Below are 12,953 nucleotides of genomic sequence, written 5' to 3'. Positions count from 1 at the left end.
CAGCAATCGTCACACACACGTCAACCAATAAGAATTCGGCGGGGGAGGGTCATGGCAGAAGTGCATTGTGGGTCATGGGATGCTAACTGCTATATGCTATATGCTACTGCCGTAGCTATTAAAATGTATCATTTCATCGTTGGCAGTAACTTATAAAAACTGAGAAGGGCTGAGCAAAAATGGCACCGAAAAGGAAATCATGTACTGTACAAGCTGGACGTAGTGAAATATATTTTATATACATATATATATACATATATATATATATATATATATATATATATATATATATATATATATATATATATATATATATATATATATATATATATTGTACATTTTTGAGCGTGTGTGTGTGTGTGTGTGTGTGTGTGTGTGTGAGAAAGTGAAAACACATCACCTCGTCATCCTTGTACCAGGACATGGACTCAGCGGTGAGGACAAACCAGTATTCTTTGGCTCCGCCCTTCATGATGCTGATGTTGTTGATGGTCAGCCATCCCTTCCGAATCACCTGGGCAACACAACAGGTTTGTCAATAAACACACACCATCGAAATCACACTTTCCACTCACTGGCCAAGACATTAGGTACACCTTCACATACTACACATCTGTCGCTATTGACACACACAGTTCGTGATGTGCGACTTTAATTACCTTGAACCGATCGTTAACTCCTCTCTCCGGCTGGATGAGAATGTGGAGAGAACGTTACAACTCAAAAGCCAGGGAAGGCTCTTTGTGAAATGCGGGGTACAAATACGGACAAATTGCATATATTACCGGTCAAAGTGCTTGTATGCCATAGCCAGCTGCTGGGACAGCAAGCAGTAGCGGGGAGGGGTAGGGCTACTTAAAAGGTCAAATGTCAAACGTTTTCCATACCATGCAATCAGATGCAGCAGCATGTTTCAATGATCCAACAAAGTTGCAAAAAAAAACTAATCTTGCAAAATCAGCGAGCATTAAATGATTAACTCTACATGTGTGGTTATTCTTTGGATTTTGGTTGCCTCGTTTGCTACATTTATTCCAAATGAAGAACCTCGACAAGGAGTGTAAAAAGTGTGAGTTGCCTTTGGCGTACATGTATGTCATTCATTTTTAAAAGTTACACTGTTTTATTGTGTTGACAATGTCAGGCTTGTCCCTAACAGTTTGGTTTAGTTTTAGTTTTTCCCCTGTGTACTGTATGTCTTTGTTTCCTGTCAGCGCTTTTATTTTGGTCATTTCCTGCTTTTCTCCCTGAGCGCTGTTTCCCTCAGCTGCGGCTGATTGGCACCTGGACAAACCTGGTGTCAATCAGCCCGCAATTATTAAAACCTGCTTTGTCCTCCAGTCAGTGCTGGATTATTGTCGTGTCGATTTCACCACTACCTGTCAATGTCATTATTACTTATCGTTGTAGCTGTGTCTACATCTGTTCACTCTGCTCGTGCCATAGTCCCTTCGTGTCACAGTAAGTGTTTTTGTTCATAGCCAAGTTTGTTCTCTGCCTTGTGCGCGCCTTTTGTCTGTACCCTTGTGTTTCTTCTTTATTTTTTACATCTTTGGACATTAAATTATGTTTTCTTATTCAATGCCTGCCACCGTCTCTGCATCTTGGTTTTCGTTCGTCAACAACTAAATGTGACGGAATAATCCAGCCAAATTCGAACCCTGCAGAGATTTCCATGGCGGAGAGGCTTAATAAAAGCGCTGAGAGGAAACAAAGACATACACAGAGGAAAAACTAAAACAAAACCAAACTGTCAGGGACCAGCCTGACAGACAATTTATAACTTAACTTCTTTTTATACTCGTGGGACAGTTAGACATCTTGGTCATTTGTTTTTAAAGCTTCAATGATTTAATTGTTTATTGCATTTTACCATGTACAGCAGCTAATTTATTTTTGACAATTACAAATACAGTTTTACCTTAACTTAAGAGTGCCCCAAAATAAGAGTGTTTTGAGGTGAGCGCTGTTGTACCCTTTGTAACTGTATGAATGTTTGAAGTACTCTAAAACCCTCACCATGACCTTTTGGTCTTACTCGCTTGCATTAGCTTACAGCTGGAACTTCACATAACATTGTTTTTACAAGAATTGCAACAAAGAAAGTGACTGTAAAGGGCAGTGCTGAGAGGAAGAAATAGATGATCATCATTACATTAAAGAAATTAATCATCAAAAAACGTGACCGAGTGTGGAGGAGTCGACTTGACGAAGCAGTATTGTGGCCTCTGCACCACGCTGAAGTTTAACCCCAGCCAAAAACTTTAAAATAACATCTCAACAGCTGACTGTTAGCCATGAAAATATGGAGAAGGACCTGATGGTGTGTTTGACAGAAGCACCAAAAAGTCTACTGTCCAAGGTCAATTCTGTATGATATTATTGTATTACTTAAAAAACTACTGTTGTTGTTTGTTACTACATTTTATCGTATTTTTTTTCATACATTTTTTTCTAATCCAAAATTGTTGTTTTACTTTTTAAAAGGCAGTTTAAAATGGGGCTGTTTTTGTGGGGCCAAGCACCAATTGATTTCATTTAATTTCAATGGACGCAATTCAATCAATCAATCAATGTTTATTTATATAGCCCTAAATCACAAGTGTCTCAAAAGGCTGCACAAGCCACAAAGACATCCATTAAATTGATTTGAGATACAAGTGTGTCGAGTTAAGAGCTCCTCACAGAACCAGGTTAAGGTACAACTGTGTAAAAAAAACAAACAGATGTGCGATGAGCATCTGCAACTGAAATTATTTTCTCTATATATCTTCCTCTTTATTTTTTAACAATTTATTGGCTTTTGCATTTGATTATATATTGCGGTTAACTTCTTTTTACACTTTGTTGGCTCACATCTTTGTCATTCCTTTTTAAAGGCCGGACTATTTTTTTTCATGTTGTTTACAATATACAGTGGTTAACTTATTTTTACACTTGTGACAGTTCTGAGTGTTCATATAAGGTTTTTATGGTTTGACTCTGATTAATTGTATGTCAATGAGAATGATAGTCCCCATTAAATTATTTTAATGAGACAGAAAGTAGTAAACATACATAATGGGGGTCTCTATTAAGGGGTCAGCCTCGGATGGAGAACAGAAGCAGCAGGGGGTGTAAAAGGGCCAACTATACCCACGTGTAAACAGGAAGCCCAGACCACCCCTTTGTTTACTACACCTCTAACCTTTGAGGCCAACCTGGTTGGTTGCTATGGCGACTGTCAAACTTTGAGGGGACGTGTGAGTGCCACCATTCCCAGATGGCGGGGGTCGGGGAGTTGGGGGGTATGTGGTTGTTACAAAAAGGTTTTGATGGAGCGGTTTCCATTTTAGCATGTGCACCATCACGGGTTACAAATGAGTGTGTGAAGAATAAATCAGAATGTAAAAAGAGGAGGAGGAAGCAGCCAAGGGTTCCCCTTAACAGCCATCTACAGTTTAATGTTTCCACACGCATCCAGCACATTAATATTGGACATACTATGCAAACATATGCTTGGATGGAAAGCCTGTAGGCGTTCACTACTCACCATGATCTCATCCTTAAGCAGCACACACACACACACGTACAGGTCGCAGAAACGAAGAGGAGACACAATACAGGAAGAAATGACATAAAATGATGAAGATGCAACAGAACTCCAGCAAAATAGAAACAACTCCTAGGAAGTCCAAAGAAGAAAATGCATGTCATGCAAAAGTTGTGGAGTACGCAAAAATGATAACCTGATTGCCGGCCACTTTCTTCTTATTCATCTGGCTGATCCTCTGCTGAGCACTGCACACACACAAATCAGTAAAAAGCGTGTGACCACAAAAAAATAACGTGTCGTCCTCTTACTTGGCGAAGCCGATAAAGTCCTCGTGGTTGGTGTTCATGTACGACAACTCGATGTCGATCAGCAACAGCACCTGAAGGGCAGAATCACAATCACAGGATGACCGCTAACTTTTTGCAACTCAACGCCAAGAAAACGGAAATGCTGATTATCGGTCCTGCTAGACACCGACCTCTATGCAATGATACTACTTTAACATTTGACAACCAAACAATTAAACAAGGCGACTCGGTAAAGAATCTGGGTATTATTTTCGACCCAACTCTCTCCTTTGAGTCACACATTAAGAAAGTTATCATCTCCGTGATATCGCTAAAATTCGCTCCATTTTGTCCACTAAAGACGCTGATATCATTATCCATGCGTTCGTTACGTCTCGCTTCGATTACTGTAAATGAATAAATGATAAATGGGTTGTACTTGTATAGCGCTTTTCTACCTTCAAGGTACTCAAAGCGCTTTGACACTACTTCCACATATACCCATTCACACACACATTCACACACTGATGGAGGGAGCTGCCATGGAAGGCGCCAACCAGCACCCATCAGGAGCAAGGGTGAAGTGTCTTGCTCAGGACACAACGGACGTGACGAGGTTGGTACTAGGTGGGAATTGAACCAGGGACCCTCGGGTTGCGCACGGCCACTCTTCCACTGCGCCACGCCATCCCACGCTGTAACGTATTATTTTCGGGTCTCCCCATGTCTAGCATTAAAAGATTACAGTTGGTACAAAATGTGGCTTTTAGACTTTTGACAAGAACAAGAAAGTTTGATCACATTACGCCTGTACTGGCTCACCTGCACTGGCTTCCTGTGCACTTAAGATGAGACTTTAAGGTTTTACTACTTACGTATAAAATACTACACGGTCTAGCTCCAGCCTATCTTGCCGATTGTGTTGTACCATATGTCCCGGCAAGAAATCTGCGTTCAAAAGACTCCGGCCTATTAGTGATTCACAGAGCCCAAAAAAAGTCTGCGGCCTATAGAGCGTTTTCCGTTCGGGCTCCAGTACTCTGGAATGCCCTCCCGGTAACAGTTTGAGATGCTTCCTCAGTAGAAGCATTTAAGTCTCACCTTAGAACTCATTTGTATACTCTAGCCTTTAAATAGACCCCCTTTTTAGACCAGTTGATCTGCTGTTTCTTTTCTTTTTCTCCTCTTTGCCCACATATGTGGTCCTCTCCAAGGTTTCTCATAGTCATCATTGTCACTGTCACCGACGTCCCACTGGGTGTGAGTTTTTCCTTGCCCTTATGCGGGCTCTGTACCGAGGATGACATTGTGGTTTGTGCAGCCCTTTGAGACACTTGTTATTTAGGGCTATATAAATAAACATTGACTGATTGATTGATTGATTGATAATGTAATTATTTATTCTGAATGTAATTGAATAATAACAATAGCAAATAACAATATCAATATTAATTATCAGTATTACTCAGTAAAGTAAAGTAAGAGTTGGAGTTTGTTGCAAGTTTTGTTGATTCTATGTAACATGTTTATGTGTTCTACGACTATGAGGTTTTTTTCCTTGGCCTCAGTCTGGACCCCCCTCGCAGGAGTTCAACCTTTGACTTAATATTTTTTTACTCTCACAGCGTTTTCCTGTTTCTTGCCCTTTTTTTTTGTAAGGGGCGCCGGCACACTCGTCAGCGATCCTGTTCTGTCTCCCTGTAATGTGTGTCTGATCTTGAATGGGACTGTGCTGAAATTGGCAATTTCCCCTCGGGGATTAATAAAATACTTCTGATTCTGACCCTGACCTGATTCTGAGTAAATATTATATGAACTTTCCCTGTCAACTCACAATTACGACTATCATTTCCGACAAAAAATCTAAAATAATAGATAATTGAAGCAAGAAATACTATAATTGATAATAATCTTTAGATAATGTTTTGAGTCTGGCAAAAAAAAATCTTTATTTATGTTATTTGGATGAGGTGTTAGCTGACCTGTTTTTGTGACCCAGGGTGGATCACAACTGTGGACCTCTCTGTGTAGGTGACCTGGCTGAGCCCGGAAGAAGACCCCCTATGACTATCTGTTGGCTTCCCGATGGACTGGACTCTCACATTATCTATTGATTTAACAATTAGATAATTACACCCACTTGACATCCATTGAAACCTGGAAAGAGTGTCCCTACATCTTTGGTTCCTTCTCAAGGTTTTTTCTTTTTCCCCAGCTCCGTTTTTTCTTGTGGGTTTAGATCAGGGGATGTCGTGAGTTTGTGAAGCCCTTTAAAACTATATAAATACATTTTGATTGATTGATGATTGATTATTAGTGAACTATATATATTTTGATATTCAATTATTGTTTAATACATATTTAAAACTTGTTATCATTATTAGCAGTATTACATAAAAGTGTTAGTTTGAGGTTGTTCTTGTTATTGTTTCTTTTTAAAGTTGTTAAAAAACAATCCATGAGCCAACAGTTATGAATAATTATGCTTTCGCTGTGTTAGCTTAAGGATATTTTTTAACAACCATGTAGGCTATTGTGGACATACAACCAAGGTAATAATGTAAATAAGAATATTAAAGACCATTAAAGACTATTCTCATTTTGAAAAGTCACATACATTTTAGTTTTAATTTATCCCTTATTTTGTATAAATTTTTTGCATATGTATTTATTTTTGATATAATAATTGGTTTACTTACTATTCTGTGTATAATTGCTATTATTATTTGTGTTAAAGATAACTGCTAATGAAATACCATTGTTATTATTATTATTATCATCATTATTGGAATGGGATAAAAGTGTCAATGGTAGGTTGTCTTTTTTTGGCTTCTTTACAAAGTTATTAAATGTAATCAAGTATTAATCAGTTGTGAATAACTGTACTTGTGCTGTGTTAGATGAAGGATATTGTCAGTCACCTTTGGTATAATCTGTTTTTTGGTCAGGAGTGTACTACTCTCATTGAAGGGAATTTCTCATTTATAAACTGTGAATACACAATTTTTTATTAATGCATCTAAATATGTAATTTCGTGTGTGTGTGTGTGTGCGTGCGTGTGTGTGCGTGTGTGTGTGTTTGTGTTACCTGGCCTTTAGTGCGGTTCTCTCTGTCTCTGATATACTGAGTGACGATTCTCTCCATCTCTTCTCTCAGCATTGGGTACTGAGCCAGCTGCAAAGCACAGAGCACAGTGGGTCGGATGCAAATGCAAAGACACAAAAACACACACAATATAAATCATCACATTACTCCCCTCACTGAAGACAACAATACACAGTTCCACTAATAGCACAATTTCGCACACAATGCATGAGAGAGGTTCATCGCAGACTTTCGCTGGAGTCACACACTTTTTTGGAAAGGATTTTTATGTGTAGAATAACAAATAAATCTCTGTTGCCAATAAAGTGAATAATGCAAAGTCTGCGACAGTGCCACACAAACCCAGGATCAACAATGTTCCTGGCAGATGAGCGTCTCCTTCCCAGCACACAGAGGGGCTTTTTCCATGAGCTCATTGCACACACACATACACATCCACACACACACACACACACACACACACACACACACACACACACACACACATGCACACAAGTTGGCGGGCCTCCAATGGGACAAAGACACTTATGCGTTTTTGTTTTGTTTTGTTTTTAATGTTATAATGCATCTTCCAGCACAATACAGTGCTTAAAAAACAGCATTCTCAATAATTAAAAGGATTATTGTAAAAAAAATTTTTTTAAAAGCACTCTAATTATTTGGAAACTGACATTTCCTGTAATTCTTCAGAACATGATGTCATAACAATAACTGAAGGAGCAGGGCTCTGTTTGTTACTAAGATTATTATAAGCACAGAGTCATGTGTTTTAATCATTTATAATAATTTAAAATAAATAACCTTTTAGATTTTCTAAAACTCAATTTGGTGACCGAAAATGCTTGTGTATTAAATCATTCTTTTAAACTTCTCATTCAAATTATTGGTTACTATTTCTTATTGTCAAATAGTAATATTTAATTTGATTGTTCAATTTAAAAAAATAAATGATTTGAATGAATAAAATCAAATCATTTCATTAAATACAATTTAATGTGATAAAATGTCGTTGTTTGATTTAATATAAAATAAATAAAGTAAATTAATAAAATGGAATAATTTAATTTATTACAATTGATTTACTTCAATAAATGTATTTCATTTAGTTCACTTTTATTTAACTTTGTTTTATTCAATACAGGGTTGTTGCAGATCATTTTAAGGACTTTTAAAAAAAAAAGCAAAATTTGGTGAGCAAAAATGCTTGTTAATTTTACAAAATATATATGAAGATAAATAAATACAGTGTTTTGGCAAATGCAGATGTGAATCCAATATTTTGTTCAAACTTCTCACTCAAATGATTGATTACTATTATTATTGTCAAATAATAATATTTAATTGGATTGCTAAATTAAAAATAAAATAAAATGATTTGATTAAATAAAATGAAATAATTTCATTAAATAAAATTAAAACTAATGAAATGTAATTATTTGATTTAATATACGATAACTTAAGTAAATTAATCAAATTGAATAATTTAATTTAATAAAATGGATTTAATTCAAAATGTTTTATTTAGTTTAGTTTAGTTTTACTTAACTTTGTTTTATTCAACACAGGGTTGTTGCAGATCATTTTAAAGACTTAAAAAAAAGCAAAATTTGGTGACCAAAAATGCTTGTTAATTTTACAAAATATATATGAATATAAATAAATACAGTGTTTTGCCAAATAAAAATGTGAATCCAATATTTTGTTCAAACTTTTCACTCAAATAATTGATTACTATTATTATTGTCAAATAATAATATTTAATTAGATTGCTCGATTTAAAAAGAAATTATTTGATTAAATAAAATGAAACAATTTTATTAAATAAAATTGATTTAATTCAATAAAATAGATTAAATAAAATGAAATTAATAAAATAGAATAGTTTCGTTCAGTAACATTTATTTATTTCAACAAAACTGATTTGATTTATTTGTGAAGTGAAGTGAATTACATTTATACAGCGCTTTTCTCTAGTGACTTAAAGCGCTTTACATAGTGAAACCCAATATCTAAGTTACTTTTAAACCAGTGTGGGTGGCACTGGGAGCAGGTGGGTAAAGTGTCTTGTCCAAGGACACAACGACAGGGACTAGGATGACGGAATTTCAGTTTTACTTAACTTTATTTTATTCAATACATGGTTGTTGCACATCATTCTAAGGACAAAAAAAAAGCTACATTTGGTGGGCAAAACGTTTAATAGGTTTTGTCAAATTGCCGAATGGAAAAAACATAATAAAGTTTGGAAATGTAATTCCTGAAGATGCTTTGCAACATGAAAAAAAAAAAAAGTGTCCTGTCCTTGGGGTGGGGGGAGATTTTGTCACATGCAGGGAGGGCTGCAAGCAGAAATGCGATACGTGCAATGCAAAAGGACTGAGGACGGAAGGGCGTAGGTGGCAATGATGGGAGATTCAGGGTGCCGAGGAAGACTTTAAACTGACCCCTTTGTGGATTTTCCCAAGCACTGTATATCGCAATACAGTCTATCTTTAAAACACAGTACGTCTCTGAAAGTGAAAATCAACATAACAGCGTGACAGAGAGGAGAAATCCAAAGGAGGTCACGCTCTCGAAGGAGGACGAAAGACAAATAAAAAGCAGATACAGCAGGAACCAAAAAAATCAAAAAGATGATGAAAGGGCGCCAGTTAGTCAATGAGTGGAACGACACAGTCAGTCACGTCACTTAAGTTGTAACTCAAACAGATAAAGACAATGGAGAGATTTGTTGACAGGGTGGGGTCAAAAAGATCTAACATGCAGACTAATTGAAATAAAGTTGTTCAAGTATTCAAAAATTGCGCAGAAAGCAAAATAAAGTGTGTATTAAACGGTCACACTTGTAAAGTTTTGAGTAAGGAGAGACCGATTTCAGCTGGCGAGACTGTAAGTTCCTGAAACATCCTGAAGTGCTACAACTGGAAAATGATAAAGGGTCAACATTTACATAAAACAAAGAAAATGTGTATATCTAAAAATGGTTTTGTTTTTTTCAAATGTACAGATCTGGCGCTATTAGCATGCTAATTATAGGATGAACAGTCTAGCCCAGGGGTAGGAAACCTATGGCTCTAGAGCCAGATGTGGATCTTTTGATGACTGCATCTGGCTCTCAGATTAATCTTAGCTGACATTGCTTAACACAGTAAGTAATGACTAATTCCGCTGGTAATCAGTGTTAAAAATAACGTTCAAAATATGAAAAATTCTCATGCATTTTTATCCATCCATCCCTTTTCTACCGCACCTGTTCAAGAAGTCAAGAATGGTAAGAAGTATTTTATTCATCATTATCACAATAAATATGTTATTAAAAAGAATAACAGACGTGTTATACCCTAATCTTGGTTTTACATAAAAATGCACACATTTAGTTGTATTCAGTGTTAAAAACAATATTATATGGCTCTCACGGAAATACATTTTAAAATATTTGGCTTCCGTGGTTCTCTCAGCCAAAAAGGTTCCCGAACCCTAGTCTAGCCATTTGTATTGGCAACTTCCTGCATCTGTTTCAGATACATCCCGTAGTATAAGACAGTGGTCCCCAACCTTTTTGTAGCTGCGGACCGGTCAACGCTTGATAATTTGTACGGCGGCCCGGCGGCCCAGCGGCCCGGCGGGGGGGCGCGGGGAATTTTTTTTTTGTCATGAAAAAGGGAGGTTTTTTGGGTTGGTGCACTAATTGTAAGTGTATATTGTGTTTTTATGTTGATTTAATAAAAAATTTTAAAAAATTAAAAATTTAAATTGTAAAAAATTCTTCTGCAGCCCGGTGGTTGGGGACCACTGGTATAAAAGGCCAAATGGAAGACATACTCTGTAAATCGAAGATGGTTTGACATATTTTTGAATAAAAAATAAAAAATATATCAAGCAGGTGGGCCCTGACAGTAATGCTAATGCTATGTTAACTTCCTATTTCTGTTTTCTAACATTTCCTGTGTCACAAATGTCCAACGTGTGAAATACTCAATATTCCCGCAAAACGAAAAAGTAATTTGACATACAACCAATCAGTAATAATACTTTTAAAAAGTGAAAATAAGTCACTTGTACTTGCTGCTTTAAATCTTAGCGTAGCTATTAGCATACAGTAGTAAAAAGACTGGCCATTTTGACTGGCTTCTCTTTCTGTTCCTAATCTTTTCTGTGGCACAAATGTCCGAATCTACATCATAAATGTTAAACATTACTGAAAAATGGAAGTCAGTTAACTATATATTTAATTAGTGACAGAAAATGTAACAGCCAAAAGCTTCCTTACGTTTGTCGCTTTCGATGTTAGCATAGCTATTAGCATGCTAATAGCTTACTCATTTCAGCCAGTTAAAGTACTCTTAATGAACTTCCTGCTTCATTAATGTCCAAATCCAAATCATAAATACCCAAAACTTCTACAAATGGATGACAGTTGGACATATTTAGCTATTAGTGGAAATAAATAATTTAGTAATTTAAAATAGCTCGTGCGCAGTTGGGATAGTGCTCCAGCACCCTCGCGACGCCGAGAGGGACAAGCGGTAGAAAATGGACAGATGGATGGTGTTAGCATTGCAATTACCATGCTAATAATACCACCAATAGTCTAAATAACCTGCTGTTTTACCTGAACATTAGTGATGTGCGATCCTACTGATTTTATTTCCGAATCGATACCGGGTATAATTCAGGCTGGTATCTGTGATACCGATCTGATACTGATACTTTATGCAAATATACCTAACGTGTCTGATAAATTTTAAAAAATTTGCATTTCAAGCGTTGTCGCTCTTGGGGAATCATCTTCAAATGCTAAAAAAAAAAATCCCAAGGAGAAACAAATAATGCCGTTATTTTGCACTGAATGCATTCTCTTCAAATTCAAGTCTGTATGAAGTGTCAACGAATGGCCTCCAATAAAAGTACACGTAGATTACACTTGTTGTTATATAATACTGAATGACTCCTTTGGGCCCTGCGATGAGGTGGCGACTTGTCCTGGGTGTACCCCGCCTTCCGCCCGATTGTAGCTGAGATAGGCGCCAGCGCCCCCCGCGACCCCAAAAGGGAATAAGCGGTAGAAAATGGATGGATGGATGACTCCTTTGAATTGCCAGTAATTTTCCCGCCTGCTCATTACTTAATTACCTAGGCGGAAGAAAAAGTAGTTCCCAGCAATCGCGTTTTTATTTAGACACTTTACACTGTGTTCCTGTTAATGATATACACTATCGCAAATTACTAAAGTATGAAAGGGGTGGGGGGCTGCCCACTCATGCGGTCCTCTCCAAGGTTTCTCATAGTCATCATTGTCACTCTCACCGACGTCCCACTGGGGTGAGTTTTTCCTTGCCCTTATGTGGGCTCTACCCAAGATGTTGTTGTGGTTTGTGCAGCCCTTTGAGACACTTGTGATTTAGGGCTATATAGATAAACATTGATTGATTGATTGATTGATTGATATTTTGATTTTAGAATCAATTTTAGAGGATAAAGATCTGGTATTTGATGAGAGTGCGGAAATACAACCACATCACACCAGTTCTCAAATCCCTTCACTGGCTTCCTGTTCCGCTCAGGCATAAATACAAAGTCTCCCTACTTCACCAGTGCTTCCATGGAAATGCCAACCTCTACCTCAAAGAACTGCTCACCCCCAAAGCCTCCACACGCCACCTCAGCTCCGGACAGGCTAACCTCCTCCAACCTCCGAGGACAAAGCTACGAACAATGGAAGACCGGGCTTTTTGCTCCGCCGCTCCCAGTCTGTGGAACGCTTTCCCTGACCACCTGAGGGCACCACAGACTGTGAATGCTTTTAAAAAAGGCTTAAAAAAAACTTCTTTTATACTGTATCTGCGTGCTAGTTCTAGCTATTAGGCTGTTCTATTTTCTTATTTTTTTTATTTTTATCATCTTTTTATTTTTTTAATACACTGTAGCAATTTGGGGTTGTTTGCTCAATGTAAAATGCTTTTACAAATAAAATATATTATTATTTAAATTTTGACAGTACTATGTAAGATATGTTTTCATTGCT

The 12,953-nt window shown here is 37.1% G+C and overlaps 1 protein-coding gene across 11 annotated transcripts in view; it reads right to left on the bottom strand.

Annotated features, from left to right (window-relative positions):
- Positions 1 to 12,953, bottom strand: part of dnm1a (dynamin 1a) — a 102,531-nt gene that overhangs the window by 52,018 nt on the left and 37,560 nt on the right. For 5 of the 11 annotated variants that reach the window (XM_061876369.1, XM_061876367.1, XM_061876368.1 and 2 more), the window contains exons 11-15: positions 6,911 to 6,997; positions 3,844 to 3,914; positions 3,729 to 3,780; positions 3,533 to 3,544; positions 401 to 514 (exon numbers count right to left, since the gene is read on the bottom strand). In XM_061876369.1, coding sequence (XP_061732353.1) covers positions 401 to 514; positions 3,533 to 3,544; positions 3,729 to 3,780; positions 3,844 to 3,914; positions 6,911 to 6,997 — 336 coding nt within the window. Of the gene's footprint in view, positions 1 to 400; positions 515 to 659; positions 690 to 3,532; positions 3,545 to 3,728; positions 3,781 to 3,843; positions 3,915 to 6,910; positions 6,998 to 12,953 lie in introns of all 11 variants that reach the window. The other 6 variants (XM_061876364.1, XM_061876365.1, XM_061876363.1 and 3 more) reach the window with 2 other exon arrangements.

Source organism: Nerophis ophidion, linkage group LG17 (assembly GCF_033978795.1).
Source record: "Nerophis ophidion isolate RoL-2023_Sa linkage group LG17, RoL_Noph_v1.0, whole genome shotgun sequence".
Taxonomy (NCBI): Eukaryota; Metazoa; Chordata; class Actinopteri; order Syngnathiformes; family Syngnathidae; genus Nerophis; species Nerophis ophidion.
The sequence above is the reverse complement of the archived record's forward strand: the minus strand, read 5'-3'. Positions and strand labels throughout refer to the sequence as shown.